The 19,960-nt window shown below is 40.0% G+C and overlaps 1 protein-coding gene across 2 annotated transcripts in view; it reads right to left on the reverse strand.

Annotated features, from left to right (window-relative positions):
* SPINT1 (serine peptidase inhibitor, Kunitz type 1) overlaps positions 1 to 19,960 on the reverse strand; it is a 472,802-nt gene that overhangs the window by 429,401 nt on the left and 23,441 nt on the right. Inside the window, exons 2-10 of one of the 2 annotated variants that reach the window (XR_010066897.1) lie at positions 15,696 to 15,847; positions 10,891 to 11,026; positions 9,333 to 9,503; positions 8,545 to 8,571; positions 8,174 to 8,299; positions 5,641 to 5,688; positions 4,574 to 4,744; positions 4,203 to 4,259; positions 305 to 2,879 (exon numbers count right to left, since the gene is read on the reverse strand). Coding sequence is in view for 1 of the 2 variants with exons in the window: in XM_063289936.1 (XP_063146006.1) it covers positions 2,671 to 2,879; positions 4,203 to 4,259; positions 4,574 to 4,744; positions 5,641 to 5,688; positions 8,174 to 8,299; positions 8,545 to 8,571; positions 9,333 to 9,503; positions 10,891 to 11,026; positions 15,696 to 15,847 (1,097 nt within the window). In the remaining variant the exon portion in view is untranslated. Of the gene's footprint in view, positions 1 to 300; positions 2,880 to 4,202; positions 4,260 to 4,573; positions 4,745 to 5,640; positions 5,689 to 8,173; positions 8,300 to 8,544; positions 8,572 to 9,332; positions 9,504 to 10,890; positions 11,027 to 15,695; positions 15,848 to 19,960 lie in introns of those variants that run through there. The other variant, XM_063289936.1, reaches the window with a different exon arrangement.

The following is a 19,960-nucleotide window of genomic DNA, read 5'->3' on the forward strand; positions in this document are numbered from 1 at the left end:
TCTCATGCTCCTAATTCCAAACTAGTCCAACCAGCTGAAATCATGTGCCCTTCCCTTGTTCAGTATTTTGTTCCAATGCACAGGAAATGCTCTCCAACCCATAGTCTCTCTAGCCTAATTTCCACCTATTGATGTTGATCTGCCATTGTACTATAGAGTCACTAAAGACTTGTTGCCTGAATTATGAAAAATTTGGACTTCTTCCTTTTCCTGAAGCATACGTATAACAGCAAGATCCTAGCCTTTTTCAAGGTGGCAAGAAATATTCTGGGATTGAAAAAAAATGATCAGGCAAGCAAATTACAAATAAAATATTTTATTAAAAATTTCACGGGCAGAGAGGAAATCCAGAATTTAAGGGCTCAGAAAGCAGTGAAGATTTACAGAAAAAGAAAGAGGGAGGAAGGGTGGAGTCAACAGCTGTGTCAGTGTGGAATAACCAGGCCAACTGCGAAGGACAATCTCTTGTCTCCTCCCTTTAAGGTGCAATGACCAGGTCTGTCATTTTCTTCCCCATCCCATTCTGCCATTTCCAACAGATGCTCAGCCAGTTCCATACTTGAGGAGGTCTGGCCCTTGGGGGAATAAAAAGCTGTCTTCCCTTCAGGTAATTCCCTAACCAATCATTTCTCCTGTTCATTTTGCTGATGTCTCTTCAGCTTCACCAGCATAGGTTTACATCCAAGCAAAGAATCCTTATATATGTCAGTAAAACAAAATCTCTTAACATCTACCAAAAAGGGAATAAACAAAATAATTACCTCCTCTTTACCTAAACTTCATATCATAGAGTATTTCCAAAGTTATATACAATTTCATACAGAGTGGATATGAGTACATTCACTGACTTCACAGGCTAAACTTCTGTGCCACAGAGACAGAGAGGAACACGATTCGATTTCAAGAGCAAGATTCGGATTTAAAAGCAATATTCAGTTTTGCTACTGGATTCTCAAGAGGGTCAAGCAAGAGCTGGGCAATTAACTATAATACAAGCCAACTATGGGTCAATCCACTCATATATTCCACCATTACGAAATACCTCCTCCCACTGTGGAACACCCTTAGCTCTTGGGAAGATTCAGTGCCCTCAGAAATGTCTGACAGTCACGTGAAAACTCTCCAGATGATGGGAGTGATCCACACAGTGACCCTGAAGCAACCTGCGACAGCCTAAGCCCGTTTCAAAACTGCCTTCCTTCCACACATAGGCAAATGCAGACTTACAAGCCACTGTTCAGAGGAGCTATCTTCAAGACACCCATCCTCAAATCAGCAGAAATCAGGAGGTATAGCCTGCTCACCTATTTGTTGAGGACATTTTTGAAAGAGGATGGAGAATTTGTTCCAAGCATCTCTATCCACAAAATGAACCAGTGCTCAGGCATAACTGTAAGTTATCAGATACAAAAAAAATGTAAAACATCAAATTCCAAACTGGGGTGTAGGTCAAAGTGGGAAGAGGAAAAGGATAAAAATATCTTACACCAAACAAACAAGAAGGGAAATGAAAGCATCACAGGCATCAATGTATGTATTCCATATAGCATATTTATGGTGAAACTGGGACAAACCTGTATTCTCTCTCTATAAATTCTGGGGTCAACACCTGCTATTTTCTCTATATTTAACCATGGCTGTCGAACAAGCAGAGTCTGCCAGCTTTCATGACTCTCCTTTTGTCCAAAGTTCTTGTGAAAATTAGCTCTGAAGAAGAGCTATTTTGAAACTCCCCCTATATGAGGACATTATTTAACTACTTAACAAGGATGCATAGTTGGAGACAAATTAGAAAATGAGGAGCATCCTCCTTTCTGCCTTATTTTGATTCTAAAAATAAATACATATGGATGAAGCACTCAAAACAGTAATGTAACATTAAACTAGAAATGACAACCTTGAAGGAAGAATAGAAGGCAAAGCTAGATGTTCAGTCATGACCTAACTTCTATTTCTTCTTATATGCATTCAGATCAAATCACATTCTTATCTGTTTTCCATTTAGCATATCTAGGTAATCTAGGCATTTAGCATGCGTTGATGAGCTCATGCCTCAACAAAGACATCAACAGATTTGTGAAAAGGACACCAGTTTTACTTAAGTAGTCTATCAAATTCCATGTGCTATCAGTTTAAAAACTACATGTTGTGCGACCCTGAGCTTGCATCACTTTCCATATCAGTTAAAACACAGGGAGGATGGCTTTAAGGCAGCATAGGTTTTAAACAGAAAGAAATAGGAAGGAATAAGAAATGTTCTCTCTCTCTCACACACACAGAGAGAGAAATGTAGTCTTCCATGCGTTTGTGGGAAGAATTCCATTCGCCAGATTAAGCCATGGTTCCTTCAATAGGTATAGCAAGTCCTTAAACTTAAAACAACCTTCATTACAGAACTCAGGGAAACATGAACCCCAAAAGCTGTCAATGTATTGTCAAAAAAGGAAAGGGAGAGGGGGCTCATCTTCTGGTCACTCCTTGTCCTTAGAAACTATCACAGGTTCAGGACAGGTAGACCTTGTAAGCAGCTGGATAGTCTAAGGGAACATGGAAAGTAGGAGAGAAAAATCCTTCAGTAGATCCCCCCACCGCCCACCGCCCACCCCAAACAAGCATCACAAACAGTTAATAAGACTGTCCTTCCCGGAAAGGGAGGATAACTCTACAGAATCAGATGGGCTTTGTGGTGCTGTTGTACACCAGATGTTCTGTGTCTTCAGCAGTAGACAAGACTGAGGAGAGAGTGGAATTAGTTGCAGTAGCTGGCTGGCGACGTCGTCGGTACGTTTTTCTATTCTTCAGGAAGAAGTAGCCAAGGATTGCCAACATTATCATGATGCAGACCCCAAGGAGCACAGCAATGGCTATTTCAAAAGCACCTATGAGAGAGGGAGAGGGGGGATGGGAGGGGGGGAGAGAAATCATGATTTACCCAAGAGCGACTATGAAAAGAATGGCTTTACACTGAAGTTGTCAGAATCTTTTGTTATGCAAAAATTTCAAGACACATTTTCGCTTTATGCAGGATGCCTAATCCATTCAGAAAAAAAGTAAAAGCTATGTTTGTAAGACTTCCTAAAAAAATGACACTACAAGATCCAGCCCTAGGCCACCTTAGGAAACTATAATTATAATGCAACATTCTCAGGGGTGCATACTTGCTGACGTAATATTGACAAAGGAACTGTTGGGAGTGGAGAATGAAATTATTTTTGGAAATGCTCATCTTAACTCAGGATTCTAAAAGTTGCTGTGCTTTGATATCAAAAGTATATCACACCCAACAACAAAAATGTTCATGTGGGGGGAGAAGGCTAGAAAGAATTCTTGAACCAGTAATTTTTTGTGGGAGCAAAACGATTTCCCAGTGTGTAGAGATTTTAATTAGTGTTACATCTAAATGTGCTTAATTCCCATTCCAATTAGTTTTTGTAACAAGAACTTTCTAGTAATAAATTACAGCCTATGTAATACAATAATCAAGGTAGTTCCTTGATTAGGGTGTTGTTTTATGCTTGGTTGTTTGTCTGCTTGATTGTCTCCTTGATGGTTCCTTGGTTAGAGTATTGTTTTCCACTTGACTGTTTGCCTGGTCTTAATCCAGGCTTATCTGGGTGTTGGTACTGGAGAGGATGTGTTCTGGTCTTTTTGTTTCCTTCTTAGCTTTATTATTGTCTCTTTTGAATAGTGTGTAAATGAACGGTGTGTAAATGCTGAACCTTCATTGTGCATTACATTTGCTTCAGGCATTGACACATTTGGGTGTCTATTCAGATTTCACTGATACGCTATATTTTAATTTAACTGAATTATTAGATCACTAAAAACTAATCATGAACAAAAACATGTTAAGTATTTTCTTATTATTGGTACTTTCAAGTTTACACATTTGTTCATTCATTTGAGAAATATCATACATACTAGGTTCTTGAATCTTTGTTATTATAAAAAGTGCTTTATGGATTTATAAAGTGCAAGTTGTGTAACATCTTATTTTCCCATTTTCTATTGTTTTAATTCTTGGTATCAAACTCCTTTTGTGGGTATATATCTTGTTATCACTAGAATATATCACTTCATTTAGGCAGATGTGTCACACTTCTTTCCACCCCCTGAAAATGCAAGGCAAGTTGCTGTAAAAAACAAACATCGTAACAGGCAGAAAATAGGGACTCAGAGTTATTTGGAATGCAGTTACATACTTAAACTAGCTTGCTGATATTCGTATCCTCTCCATCTCTCACCAATCATATCTTCCCCTACATTAAAAGAAAATGCAGGATTATATAACGATGCTCACAATAATGGAGACAACAGAATGCACTTATAATACTAAACTACTACAGTAATCATCCCCAAGTAGGGAACATGGGACCCAAGGATGCCACCGTGCCCACAGACATTCCCTTGATGTCTATCAGGTTCCTGGCCCACTTGATTTTTAAAAAAATCAACGCAATTAAATAAGAACTAGTATATTGCAAAGCAAAGCATCAGCCTCTAACCACCATACTACTGAGCCCTTCAGAAGTCCACTACAATGATAAAAAACCTCCTAAGATTTTCTTCTTACTTGTGACACCTTCACATGATTTCATACATGTTTCCTCCTTCTCAAAATTATTTTTGTTGCCTTCACAGCCTCCATAGGTGAAACGGCCACATTTCTCAGTCAAAGGGTTGTAGTACCAGCGAGGTATACTTTCTTCACATGGTCCAGTATCTGGCATATCCACACAATAACCTACCAGAAAGGAACAAGGAGTATTGTTAGAATTGGGAATTCAGTTAATTAATATCTACTGACCTGTTATTTAAGCATGCTCAAATATTTGATAAAGCCACTGAGACTTGGAGAATTGGCCTATTGCCTATTTAGCATAGCTAGTTTTTTTAAAAACTACCAAATGTAATACAGGTAGTCCTCAACCTATGACCATTTGTTCAGCAACCGTTCAAAGTTACAACGGCGCTGAACAAATGGTGGTTACAACCAGTCCTTAGAGTTCTGGACATCCCAGCACCCCCGTGGTCACATGATCGCGACTGGGCACTTGGCAACCAGTTTGCACTTACAACCAGTTGCAGTGCCCCGCAATCACATGATTGCCATTTGCAACCTTCCCTGCCAGCTTCCTCAGAAGGTCGATGGGGAAGCCATCAAGGAAAGTCACAAGTTGCTGGGGTAAATCTCCCCCACCCCCACCCCCTCTCCCAGGCCCTCTACTCTACATTTATAGTATATTTGGCAACGTTTACAGTTCCACAATTTTTTTGTTTTTGTTTTTAACTATTTTAACTATCAAACTATGCTACATACAGTATGTTGTTGATATAATGTTTTTAAAATACTTGATTATTGGTCAATAGTCAACTGAGCAAATCTGTTGATGGGGCAATTTCCTAAGGTTATTCAAAGTTATACTCAGATATGCCCACAACAGTTAATTTCTTAATTCAATCCTGTTCAAATTCTGCCTGAATGCAGTCACCTTCTTCAATTATATTTGGAAAGATGCAAGTATAGATTTTTAAAATGTGTCTGTTAAAAGTATTTGTCTCCAGTGTATGTATTTTATAATATACATGTATATTATATATTTCATAATATGTATTTCATGTATTTTATAATATACTTACTTTTGGCAGTAATATTGATTTTCTGTAATTTATTGAATCCTTGGATATCTGAAAGAGACGAAGAGCAGACTGCAGAATGTTCATAGACATGCATTTTGTTTGAAAATTGAAATAACTGTTATGAAGTATGTTATAATCTATGTGACATAATATTTTAAAAACATTTGTTTGTTCATTTTGTTAGTTCTGCCTCTATTTCTTTAACTCCTTTACTAATCTGCTTCTGTTCTTAGTTTTAGAAATATTAGACTGAAATAGGCATAGCTAACACTATATTTTAAAACAGTATTTGAGGCCTGTCAATCCAAGGGCTATAGTCCTAACAGCCAGGAACCACGCTGAGACAAGGAATAGGTCTCTAGTGTTTTATTACTGCTACATAACAGAAAATCCTAACAAACTGAAGAAGCGTGGGAAAAACCCAGACATATAAACCCCAAAGGCTAAGGCGGGCCCGATCTGTGTCTCTTTGAATGGATACCTAATTCCTCAGTACTACGCATGCGCTTTACAGCCTGGATGGGAGCCCCCTGCTCGCCATCCTTACTCATGACAGGCTACGTGAGAAAAGAGAAGTTTTGCAATAAAAATAAATGATGCAAATTTAAATATTCTATTTTATTTTGGAGAACATTAATTTACATTTTACTTTTTTGCATAATAAATATATTTCAGTTTTCTTAATTAGAAGGTATGCAAGATATGGAGTGCAACAAAATTCACATTAAAAATAGCTGTTTTAAATTCAAAATAAGCTATTCTGACCTCCCAGGAAGCACTCAACCTTACCAGAAGTGCTTTGAGCTAAAAACAACCCTATTTCAATCTCAAACCAAACTTAGGGTACTTCTGGTAAGGTCAGAACAGCTTGTCTTCAACGCAAAACATTTCAAATTAAAAAAATATTTTGTGCACCTCTAATGCAGGCTACAGAAACTCATTACTGAAATTTCCTTCTTGAATTTCCCAAGAGCATTCTCTATTATCTTCTCACAGGACAATTAAGAGAGCCATGCTAGATCAGACCAAAGGCCTATCCATCAGCCCAACATTGTGTTCTCACAATAGCTATTAGATGCCCATTAGAAATTCAACAGAAAGATGTAAGCTCAGCTGCACCCTTTTGCTCATATTCTCTAGCAACTGGCACGTGGAAACATACACTTGCTAGTATGAAATATGGGTGGTCCTCGTTTCCTCGATCAGTGATCGTTTGAACTTAAAACAGTGCTGAATGAGTGGTAGTTACGACCGGTCCTTGTACGTACGGCTGTCACAGTGTCCCTGCAGTCACGTGATCCTAATTTACAACCTTCCCTGACAGCTTCTGATATGCAAAGTCAATGGGGAAGCTGGAAGGAAGTCACAAGTCCTGTCACATCAGATCCTCACTTAATGACCTGCACAGTCCACACTTAACAACAGCAACCAGGACTGCTGGAACTGCCATCACTAGACAGCAGGGTCACAGTTTTTTTTTACTTATGACTGCATCACTTAACAATGGAGTTTCTGGTCCCAATTAGCGTCATTAAGCGAGGACTACTTATAGCACATAACCTGATCCTGCATTCATTTATTTACTCTCCTTTTAAACTCATGCCAGTTCATGGCCATCATAACATCTTTTTAGCAAATATAGTTAGCCACAGGTTAACTGTACACTATGTGAAAAAGCATTCCTTTCATATGTCCTGAATCTTCTGCATTATTCAGCTTCATTGGATTATCCCAAGTTCTAAGATTACAGGATGCTCCTAAAGTATTCTCTTTTAATACCCTTTTTCCCAAGGGAAAATGTCCCCCATACTCCTCATAGTCCTTGTTCATTTTGGAACCATTTCCTGAACCATTTCCAGCTCTATATAGTGCCTCTTTTTTAGAAACAAACAAACCTCAGACATTTTCCCAACACTTGCTACTCAAGATGCATTTTACTAGAGGTGTTGGCAGACTGAACCTGAGACTTACTGTCCTTGAGGCCTAAGTTGTACCAATGAGGTTTGGGCCCTGATCAAACTGAGGCAGAAAATTATATTGCTGTGCTATGAAGCTAATGGAAAAAGATTTGTTTTTAAGGCTAGCACATTTTAAGAAGACTTTAGAGAAGCTGGAACTGGTTCAGAAAAGAGCAAAAATGATGAAGCAAGACTGAAGGAACTGGAAGTGTTTAGCCTTGAGAAAAGAATACTTGGATTTTTCAAATACCTCAATGGTATTCTGTCACACAGAAGATTGTCAGGGCCTTATTCTCTTATTATTCCAGAGTTCAGGGCTCAGAATAATGGTTTTAACTTACCAGAATGCAGAGTCCAATTTAAAATTAGGAAACACTTTTAATTTTAAAGCACGTCAACAGTGGAACCAATTACTCAGAGAAATGGTGAGCTCCCCTTTCCCAGTGTGTTCAAGCAAAGGCTAGACAGCCATACATTTGGGATGCTTAAATTTGGATTCTTGTACTGAGCAGAGAGTTGCACTCAGTAGTCTTCAATTCCATCTCTATTGTTCAGTTAGAGGTTCACCTACTTACATGAATCACAAAGTTTCTCATCTGACCCATCTAGGCAATCTGGAGTTTCATCACATTCTAGAACACTATCAATGCAGCAGCCATCTTCACATTTGAAATAGAAGGGTAGGCAATTTCCATTGCACACTGTATGAGAAATATGGGTTAGTTCTCATGGTTCTCAGCAAAGATGAATTATCTTTGTGGAAGATGTTTCTCTTCCTCTGGCACAGCAGAACTGGAGAGCAGAAAAGTACTGGCAAGTGCTTCATTGCAATGCTACAAAAGCACAGAATAAGAAACCAACCAAAGATGTACTACTAAGCCTCATGTCACTCGGGAAGTTAGTAAGGAGTTATAATGGTATCATGGAAATATACAGAAGAACTTACCTGGTTCTTGGCGTTTTTCAACAGCACCTGAAAAGAAGGAAATTGTGGTGAGACTACTGTCCTTTTAAGAATCAATTTTTCAGCTAGCTCTCATCAAGACATTCAATCCAACCAGTTTACCAATTCTTTTTTTTTTTTTAATCAGGGATTGGAGAGCTGCCAGCCCAGAAACAACAACCCATACTTTGAGTAAGCCAGCAACATACTCTTCTGGCATGCACTTAGCATGCACAGAAGCTACTTCCAGTTATTTCTGCAATACAAACATAGAGAGGCAATGGAGACAACAGTTTTCACTCAGACAAATGCCATTCGTATACTCCCCTGCATTGGTAAAAAGCCAACAGTTCTCCTGATTTTATAGCCTTTTCTTCAGCCTGATAATGTCCTCCAGATGCTAACTGATGTTAACAGATGTTCTCCAGCCTTGCTAACTGGGAATTTATGTGGGTTCTAGCCCAGCACACCCTAAAGGTTCCAGTTTGGAAAAGTCCAACGTGAAGCCTCTCATTTTCTGTCTGTGACTCAGACATATGCAAGCTGAGTTCACAAACTGAACCTAGTAACTGTGCATTGTAAAGCATGTTTTTGTTATGTGTGATCTGGGCCACTATGGCTTACTCAATAAATCATGGTTAAAATATTAGCATGGTTTGAAACCAGCCTAACAGAGTGGCTTAATTAACTGAAATTTATAAGATTCAGTTGCATCAAAATAATTCTGAATTGATTAGGTTTCCTCACTTAAATCTCTAAAATAAAGCAAGAATCTTCTCTAATATACGAACCTTGAACATCCTTGCAGGCAAGGTCGCATTCCTCTTTTCCTACATAATTATTCTTGTTGGCGTTGCAGCCACCAAAAATGAACTGTTGACACTGCTGGACTGCTGGATTGTAGTACCAGCGATGGAAGGAACCTCGGCACCGTCCCACTTTAAAAGGAGCCAAGCAATGCTCTAGGAAGAACAAGGAAAGTTAATTCTCACAGTGAGTGTCAGAGAAGGCACAAATTGGACCTAGTCTGTTTTCCCAGGTTTTACAGTGTTGCCAGTCGGAACAGAGAGGGGAGGAGCCAGCTGTCAAGGAGTATTCTTCCAAAAGAATCCCTCAATATATTTTAATGGCAAGTACAAGATGTCAGTGCCCAGTGATCTAGTTAAGGTTACCTTACAGCAGAATGTTAAAAAGTCTATAGTTGACTAATGAAATGGCCAGCTATTCCCAAACAAAAGGTTAGGGTCTTTCTTGCCATTAGGTGAGGGAAGGCTATCACTGGTTTTACACCATAACACACAATACAAGGATTATTTGGTTTAAGTATTCATACTCCATTTTTCCTTATTTGGTTTAGGCCCCTTATAACACTAAAATAAACAGAGAAGTGATGACTTTCATGGGGAAAACATGGAAGAGCTTTTTGTTGTTTTTAAAACAATTGTGGGAGGAACTTTAATGACTCTAAGAAGTAAATGCATTTGTCTTTGCGTTATTAGGGCTCTTGCATTAAGATACCAATCCACTCTGCATTACCTCAAGAACAGACTATCTGTCTATCTGCTTGCCACCTCAATTACTAAATAATAATAAGAATTCTGAGAAAATCAAGGTTCACAAAGAATTGCAGAGTTTCCCACTGGGGACATTTACACATTTTATTATTTTTATCTAAGCAATTCTGAGGGTTGCTTATCACATTATACAGCATCAGTAAATACAAGGAATCATTAAATTCAGAATTCTTTGTAGCACATTTCCAGAATTATGTAGATGGCAGGAAAGAATCGCATACATCAAAATCACTATCATCATGGCTGAATATTTTTCTGAAAGTCAAGCTCGCATGCTGCAAGTGTTTATGTCTTTGGCAGTCATTAATGGGTTATCACATAGATTGCTGCCTGTACATCATTCACATCTACCAATCCTGGCAAATTCCATGTCTTAAGGAAACAGAATGTTCTATGTTTTTTAAAAATAGTATTAAGCATATTTTAGGGATTACTGTACAGTCTATGCATTTTCTACCTCAAAGTGGCAGTAATCTATGGCACCAATTTTTAGTAAAATGTTATTGCTACCAAAAAATCAGCAATAACATTGTTAAAGGCTGTGAATAGCTTTGGGGCCACCTGTGGACTATTCTTGCATTACTAAAACACTGAAAAGGCAAGAAGAGCTTTAACTTAAAAAGGAAAAGTGTACTATGCTCCATCAATGTTGTTTTATCTTTTTTATTGTCTTCCCATTTCTATCCTTTATTATTCCTGAGTGTGTCTTGACAATCCATAATTGACATGTCTTGATTCCAGGCTAAAAGGTACTATACATCTACGAATGACTTACCCACAGTCTGATCAGAATTAAGTACAGTGACAGTGATGTCGATTGAGTCCTGCTGATCCACAGTATCCGTTACAGTGAATTGGAAGATGTAAATCCCTTCATTCAGATTTGAAAGCTTCATAATATCTTTCTCTTTCTGAAAGTACAAGAAAAAGATCGAAAATAAAGATGACCTAAGCAAAACAGCTTTCCTTAGTTTCCTGCACTTTAGTCTAAGAAATATTGGAGTTTGTTCAGAGTTGCTATTTCAGAGTTGAAGTTTTAAGATACATTTCAAGACTCTTGCTATGGCGAATCATAATAAGAATTCTGAGAAAGAAAAATCAAGGTTCATGAAGAACTGCAAAGTTTCCCATTGGGGACATTTACACATTTTATGACTTTTATCTAAACAATGCTGAGGGTTGCTTATCACATTATACAGCATCAGTAAATGTTTATTGCCCCATCATGCATAAATACAAGGAATCATTAAATTCAGAATTCTTTGTAGCACATTTCCAGAATTAGTAGATGCTTTAGAATCTTTTAGGTTGTGCATTGGATCATGAATCTCATGTTATTTCTCTTTATACCAAGCAATGTTACAAACTCTCAGTAAATAATTTACAATCTAACAGAAGTTAAATAAAATGGCATGTCTCCTCTATCTAACTGACTGACTGTAGACATTTAGGAAATGGGATATTTCATAGCTTATCACATAGCTGTGATCCATTTTTGTTCCTTCAAAATTGTATTAGACATATACAAGCTTCACTACCATACAGAATAAGGCACTTTACAAAACAACGGAAGAGCAGTCTTTGTAGCGAGACATTTACAATATCCAGTTGAGAAGAATAATGATATAATAAATTAAAAACATATTATTATTTTATGGCCTTTTAAGTTGATGATCTTCTCAAAACCATTTACAAAAGAATATAACAAAACTGTAAAATTCAAAATAAATATACTAAATCAGCTTAATAAACCTCAACACATCTACAGTGATTAAACATGTTAGTTCATAAGATGCAGCAACTAGGTATAAAAGATGTCCAAGTTGTATAGTTAGATTTAGAAATGACTTTTTTTAAAATTGCTGTAATGTTTTTGTATATACAGGTCTGATGTCCTTTGACTTGCACAGTTTAGGTGAGTAGTTCTCCTGTAAAAACTGAAATTGTGCAGACCATGAATAAGCTATTTGCCACAACACAAAATATATAATGAATGAAACAAAGGAGCATCTTATTCCTGGTCCCATCTTTGTACTTTGTACCTCTCTCAGTTATGTAAATGTACTTATACAGTATACCTGGGAGAGAGACAATAGCATTGCTTTGATGGGGGACACTTGCCTGGGGATGGAGATGCCCAATGCCATTATAATTATTCAGACATCAGGCTTCATGTGCTTCGGTGATGTGAGAACTCTTCCTATGTTACATACATTATATTGTCGTACTCAAAAGCATGGTCTCCCAGAAATAAGAATCTGTATTTAGATTAGATTTGATAGTTACATTAAATCATGTTTACAACTTTTTTTAAGCTGATCTTTTCAAAACTGTCCTAGTTCTACCACCCCAATTGAAGTCCTTGGCTGAGCTAATCTGTGATCCATGCACAGGCCTGAATTGAGGAATGGCTCTGCTAAATGCATTGTGTTCTTGTTGGGTGAATATGCATGACAAGAATGGGACTTCATTTTGTGCATGTCCAAATCACATGCACAGACATAAAGTGTATGTGTAGATACTTGATGCTGAACTCTAGGTTCCCGTCTCTTAAACCTTCTCAAACTTTGGCATAGCATAAAACTTTTACATATTTTAAGTCATTGAACATGCTAATCTATAAGATATTCTACAAACCTAACTCTAAAGCTGGATAATATTTCATATTAAGCATTCAAAATGATATTGAAGGATTATTTTTAAAATAAAAGGATACTAAAATATAGTTTTTGCAGTGATTTAACACAAAAAATATAAACTTTTTAAACAAAGGACACAGCTGAAAGAGCTGTTAGCAGTATATATGCAAGAAAATGTAACATACGGTGCAATCCTACAGTACATATCCATTCATTAGTAAGCCCTTCTGAGTTCAGTGGTGTACTTCCAGATATGTGTGTATAGTTCTGTAGACATGGGTACTAGGAAAAGAGCTACCTTACTTCCCAAAATTTCTTAGAAAGAAAACAGAATCAGGAAACTTTCAATTCTAGCAATGTATCTAGCAATACATTTTCTAATTTCCTAGTTTCAGCAACAACAAAAAGTAGCCTGGATATTTTTCTAAAGTACCAAAATCTCTTCAGGGTTATATAAGGCCTTGTTCTAATTAAGAGGTGCTTTACAGGAATCAGACTATTAGTTCTGACTGCTTAGCAGAGACTCATTCTCATGTCTTTGGGGTTGGAAAAGATAGCAAATCTGTCTCCGCTATCATAATGTTGAAACATCTACTTCTTTCTGAACTCACTGAAGTTTGTAGAAAAGCTGAACAATGGAGCTGTTTCTTTGCAGTGGTTTGTAACCAATCCTCGAATCTATTTTAACTGGCTCTACCTCCTTTGTCTCAAACAATGTAAGAAACATGGAGAATCTCAAATTCACATCTCTAGAATATGTAAATAAAAACAGGTTCAACTCTGAACAGAGAAGTCTTAGATAGTAAGTTAACTTTTGTCAAGCAGCTTAATATGAAGTTGCCAGGTAGCCCCCACCTAGATGCTGAGACCTACATACCTTTAATGACGAAACACAGGAACCCTATTCTGGCAGAGTTCCTTGTATTTCATTGCTTTGTAGATCTCAACATCTGAGGAGCCGTGAGCAGCTCCTTCCCTCTCTAAGGCACACTAGCAACATCACCAAAGAGCCACTTGTCCACAAGTACAGTGCAGTTATCTGCAGTTGGAGCTTTTGCATACCTGCAAAGGCTTCCAAGTGCATTTGAAATGCAGAATTCTACATCAAGTGGAAGTGTTTTCATAGAGCTAGGTTAACTACTACAGTCAAACCATGTATCCATGGTTTTAGCAAAGAGGAAAGAGCTTAAGGAGAAAATATGCATGACAGGATTGTGCTCTGTAAGCTGAATTACAAAACAAAGCAACAAGTAAAATAAGACTATGAAAAGCATCAGAGACAGTAATTTGTGAAAGCAGCAGAGGCAAGAAGCAGCATTTTAGACCTGTTAGATGGATGGAATGTACTACCAGAGAATTAAGTCCTTATCTCATGTGTATCACTTTCTCTACTAAAAGGTCTTGCTGATTCCAGAGAATTAAAAAAAAATCATCAACTATTTTATAATCTTTATGTTAGCCTAATAACAACCTGAAGGTTATTTTTTTTTTATAGCCCATATGGCTACATCAGCTTAAGTGGGGATTTTAAAAGTGCTATATAAGGGAATCCTAGGGACTTCTGGTAGGGACATGGAGGATTGAGCAGCTGTGCCGGTGGGTGGAACTGACGTGGCAATTTTTTTCGGGCTCAGGCCAGTTTTCCTGAAACCCAGGAGTGTTCTCCAGATGAAGGAAAACACCCTCTGGACAGCTGCTTGCAGCCAGATCGCAAACAGCATTTCGCGTTTGACTGGTAAGAGCTAGCTGGGAGGCTGGGAAGTCACCATTTTCCAAGCCAGGCTGTAGCCTTAAAGGGACAGTAAGACCGGCCACCCCATTTCTAAATCAGCAAATTTATATATTTTTTAAAGTATGCGTACCCTAAGAGAAGCTTTCTACAGCAAGGAGAAGCAGGCTCTTTTGGTGCTTATCATTATTTTTGGGATTACTTTTTTTAAACAAATAGTTTTAAAGTTTTGGAATTCATTTCCTTTCCAAATATAAAGGAGGACTGAGAGTAAATAATTGTCTTCCTGTTATTATTTTGGTATTAAATTTGAAGATATTAGCATTTTCCTACATGTTGAATTGGCTGATTTCAACCTTCAGCTTTCTGTTTCTACTTTCCCTTGGGAACTGTCATGAGCACTGATGGTGAGCAGGAAGGAGCCCCTATCCAGGCGGGAAAATGCATGCGTAGTAGCGAGAATTTGAGCAGTCATTCAAAGAGACACAGAACAGACCCGCCTTGACATTTGGGGCTCCCATGCTGAGACAAGGAATAAGTCTCTAGTGTTTTATTACTGCTACATTAGACAGAAAATCCTAACAAACTGAAGAAGCGTGAGAAAAACCATACAGATAAACCCCAAAAGTCAAGGCGGGTCTGTTCTGTGTCTCTTTGAATGACTGCTCAAATTCTCACTACTACACATGCATTTTCCCCCCTGGATAGGGGCCCCTTCCTGCTCACCATCAGTGCTCATGACAGGAACTGTCTATTTATCTTAGTTTCACTTTGTGTAAACCTATTTTGGAACTTTTTCATATCTGACTTCCACTGGTTAAGCTCCTAGGGGGCACCATAATCTATTGAGTGAGACGTGGAGGATTTTAAACAGATTTTTCTTTATTTTAATATAAGGGGAGAGAGTAACTGTACTTAGTGATTTTTATAATGTGCTAAAGGGGAATGATTTATAGAAATAATGTGATTTTGGTTTAATATAGAGTAAGAGATTGATTATGGAAAAAAATTGTATATCCTTGCTGTTAAATGTCGGAAGTCACATCTTTCCGTAATGTAAAAATTTTTTATTTTGTGTTTTCACACCTTTTTAGTTTTTCTTCTATTCTTTTGGTAGTTTTTTGTTTTTCATAGCCTTTATCTTTCTCTTTAAACTTAATAAAATTCATGCAATGTATAAGGGAATCATAGTAGACAGTTGATGTGCCTTACCTCCATTACCACTGAGGAATCACCAGAAAGAAAAGTCCATTCATAATTCACAATTCCGTTGTCATCAAAACTTGCTGAGCCATTCAATATTACTGGTTCATTGGGCTGTACTTTCACATCCATCCGAGCTCTAGCTGTAGGTGGCTCATCATCTAGTTTAAAAACAACAACAATCAGAATATATTATTTTTTTTAAAATCTCATAGGACATCAGCATCCTTTGTCCAAATTGGCTCAGAACAATGCTACTGTAGTCCAATACATTTTGGTGGAACCAAATTGAAAATCAGGCTCATTCTTGAGTTTTTTATGTGTTGTAGAAATACAGAAGAACTCAGGGTGGGGGGAAAGCTTTCAGTTGAAAATAAATTTTAAAAAATAGTCAAAACTGTTCCGTAGTCAGTAACTCCAGACAGAAAGATGCTTGCTGTCACTTTGTAAAATAAAAATTTGAAATGTTCAGGAAACATATAGAAGGACTCATTAAATTACAAACTTGGCCTCATGCTACACCCTTTTTCTTTTTATAAATACAAAGAGTACCTGACATCATAATGTGTGAATTTTGTTGGGAAAAAATGGTCAACTTGACAATTTTGCAATGCAGCTAATATTTTCATTCCATAAGGTGCACCTAGTTTACTTTCAGCAGAATCAAATAGCATCCTTGAGCTGCATCATTTCAAAATGCAAGTGTGAGGATTCAAAATATGCTCATAAAAAAAAGTTTGCTAGGTGAATGAGCTAGGTGATGAAGGAGTTTTTGTTGAAGCAATCTCCCATTTGTAGCAACAATGGGAAAATAGGGAAAATGTAGCTTTTATTGATTGAATAAATAGATCCTTAAGACAGTTGATGAGAAACTTAACTATTTTTAAAGTTCATTCTTGCACCAAAGCCATGGATGGTCGAGCTATGGGTCACTCAATAAAATAAGCCAAAATTAAACAAACCATACTATAGATTAAAGCAATGCATGAATCCAGTTTTGATCATACAGAGGACACAAGGACAGAACCTTGCCATGTATCAGTGAAATGAAAACAACTCTCCCAATCCATTTTTTAAGCAACAAAGTAGGTTACAATATAAAACACTTGCAGAAATTCAGACATGGCAAATTATATTTAGAAGTCAAATGGAAATGTATCAGGAAGTTTCCAATAAAATAAATGAGAATGTTTTGCTTCATTCATTCCACCTAATTAAGTCCCCCAGCTTCAGTACTAAAACAGGTCAAACAAAGAAAATGTATATCAAAAGCAGGCAACATTATTTATGTTCTTGTGACATATCCAAGACACACCAAATGTTTAGAGCATACACATAGATACACGTTAACTGGTAAGAGCTCTCTGGAAGATTCTATCACCCTGGAAATGCCAATATTTTAATCTAGTGTCATATGACTGAATCATGATTTCTCCTACTTATCACTGTAGTCAAACCAAAGCAAACAAATTAAAACGAAGATGTAGGGGCTACTTCTCTATGGGAACTACATGGATAAAGAAACAACACAAGTAGTTCAGCAGAATTACTAAGTCCAGTCTTTCAGAACTTGGCAAAACAGGTTCACTGGGTTCAAAGTTGTTGCTGTTGTTAGTCAGCATCGAGTCGTTTATGACTCATGGCGACCCTTTGTATAACAGAACGAAATGCTGTTCAGTCTTGCGCCATATGCCTGACTGTTCCAATGTTTGCATGCATTGCTGCGGTAATTCTATCAATCCATCGCATTGAAGGTCTTCCTCTTTTCTGCTGGCCCTCGACTTTACTAAACATGATGTCCTTTTCAAGCAATCGGTCTTTCCTGACGATGTGCCCGAAGTATGAGAGTCTAAGCCTAGTTATCTTTGCCTCTAGGGAACATTCTGGTTGTATTTCTTCTAAAACCGATGTCATGAGCACCGTTGCGCTGATTGTGTCAGCGCAACGGCACACATAACAATACAAGGGAACAGGGCCGAGGGATTAAAAAGATATGCAACTAACTCACAAAGAAAGGCAACAGACACCGGCAACAAGGTAACGACTCAAGCTGGAAAAAACCAATCAAGAAGATACATTGTTGCAAAGGGTGAAACTGACAACGCCTGAGCACGAGGCACACCCGGAGCTGTCAAAGAAACATGGAAGATTATCGCCCAGCTTAAAGTCATCACCGGCTGGAGGAAGAAGATTTAGCAGACGCCCGGGGCACCAGCAAGGGCCCCGCAACCCCTCACCCACCGGCAACGGAACATTCGGGGCTCGGGGCTTACACAATCCCAGGAGGGGGGAGCGCTGACTGGCGCGGGCTATTTAAATCCCGTACCAGCGCGCTCCCTCCACTCTCAGCTTTTCACTAGGCACGCATACTCTGCTTAAATAAACCAGAACCTGATTTCGCCAGAATTAGTGTCTGTGTATTATTGGGCAGCAGGCAGAGCCTGACAGAAAGCTGAGAGTCACAAAAACCAACCTCGCCAAGCCCCACCGGACAGAAACGCTCCGCGGGAGGAACCAGACGGCAAGAAGCAGAATCGGGAACAGTGATGGAGACGCACCCGAGAGGGACGAGACGGACAGCCAGCGGCAGAGGTGACCCGACGACGGCCGGGGGCAACGTACCCCACAGGAGCCACGGACACCCTCCCCGCCCGCACCGCTCCCCAGCCCCAGACCCCGCAAGAGACGGAGGCGACCCCGGAATGGCTGGAGACAATGCACTCCACAGGAGCCACGGGCACCCTCCCGGCCCACACCGCACCCCAGTTCTGGTCCTGGAGCTTCAGTCCAGCCGCAGGAATCACGGCGGAGGATGAGGTCACGGATCAACCGCTCCGTGACTGGGCAGACGGGGTAGGATACCGGATGGAGTCACCCTACCCCAATTGGGAGCTCACCTACCCTGAGACGCTGACCGGCCCGTTCCCAACGGCAACACGGCCATCTGACAGGGACACGCAAGCCAGGCTCACAGCCATGGAAGCCCAACTACGGGACCTAGGAGCCATGTTACAGTCCCTAATAACCAACGGACCCTACAAGACGATACCAACGCAGGTACCCACCCCAAACCAGACCCCGAGTGGGAGAGGGCAAGCCCGTATGCAAGTCGCAGCGGCGAGTGCACCCATGCCGGCGGAGCCCATGCGCCAAAGCACATGGAGGGGTGACCCACAGCACGCGAGGTTCCCAAGGGACTTTTCAGTTACCTTCGACGGGAACCCCACGAAGTTGCCCTTCTTTGTCACCAACGCCAGAGAATACATGGCCCGCCATGAACACTACTTTGATTCGGAAGCTGAAAAAATCTCGGCAGTAGCCATCAAATTGCAAGACAGGGCGGTGGACTGGTATGTCCAGCTATACGAGTCCAAGTTCCCAGCCCTATCAAACTTCCATACTTTCCTCGCCAACTTGAAACACTATTTCGAAGACCCATTAGCGAAGGAGAGGGCGAAGTGCGCACTGCAAGCACTGAGACAGGGCAAAAGAACTGTAGCCGATTACGCCCTGGAATTCAAAGCCCTCGCGGGCAAAATCACCGAGTGGTCAGAGGCCACCCTCACCGATATGTTCAAAAGGGGACTCAACCGAGAAGTGCTTCAATGGGCACTTTACCAGGACGACCCAACCTCACTTCATGGATGGATTTGCCTCGCCGGCAAAGCAGAACACGCACACCGCACGTTCCTGCTGTCAATCGGAAACAACAAATCCCCGCCCTACCCGAGAGGACAACCCACACAACCGGGACCAAACGGGCACGCGGACCATCAGCAGAGGTTCGCCCGCGGACCGTGCGCAAAGTGCGGAAAAATGGGGCACAGAGCAGCAGATTGCTACACAAACAGAGCACCGGACCGCGCACCCAGACCCGCACCGAAAACGACGCAGAAACAGGCACCCCCACCCCCCCAGCGATTGACAGGAGCACTAGCTGCCCCAGATGAGGACATGGACGCCTACCTCGCCGGGGACGACAGCGATGCCCTGGAGCAGCCGGCGGGAAACGCTCCCCGCCTGCTCTAAGCCACGCCGCGAGGCAGGTGGTGCAGAAGGGGTGCAACAACCGTAGGCAGAGCGACGACAGCTCCATCCTAACAGGGAAAATCAGACTCACCTACGGCCCCAGAGCCACTGTGGCCGAGGCGTTAGTGGACTCTGGGTGCTCCGGAAACCTGATTCATCCCAACATCGTCGCGAAGTTCAATCTGCCTTGCCTCCCCCTCCCCAAACCGCTGGCGTTCCACCAATTGGACGGCTCAACAGCGGGG

Source organism: Candoia aspera, chromosome 1, assembly GCF_035149785.1.
Source record: "Candoia aspera isolate rCanAsp1 chromosome 1, rCanAsp1.hap2, whole genome shotgun sequence".
NCBI lineage: Eukaryota > Metazoa > Chordata > Lepidosauria > Squamata > Boidae > Candoia > Candoia aspera.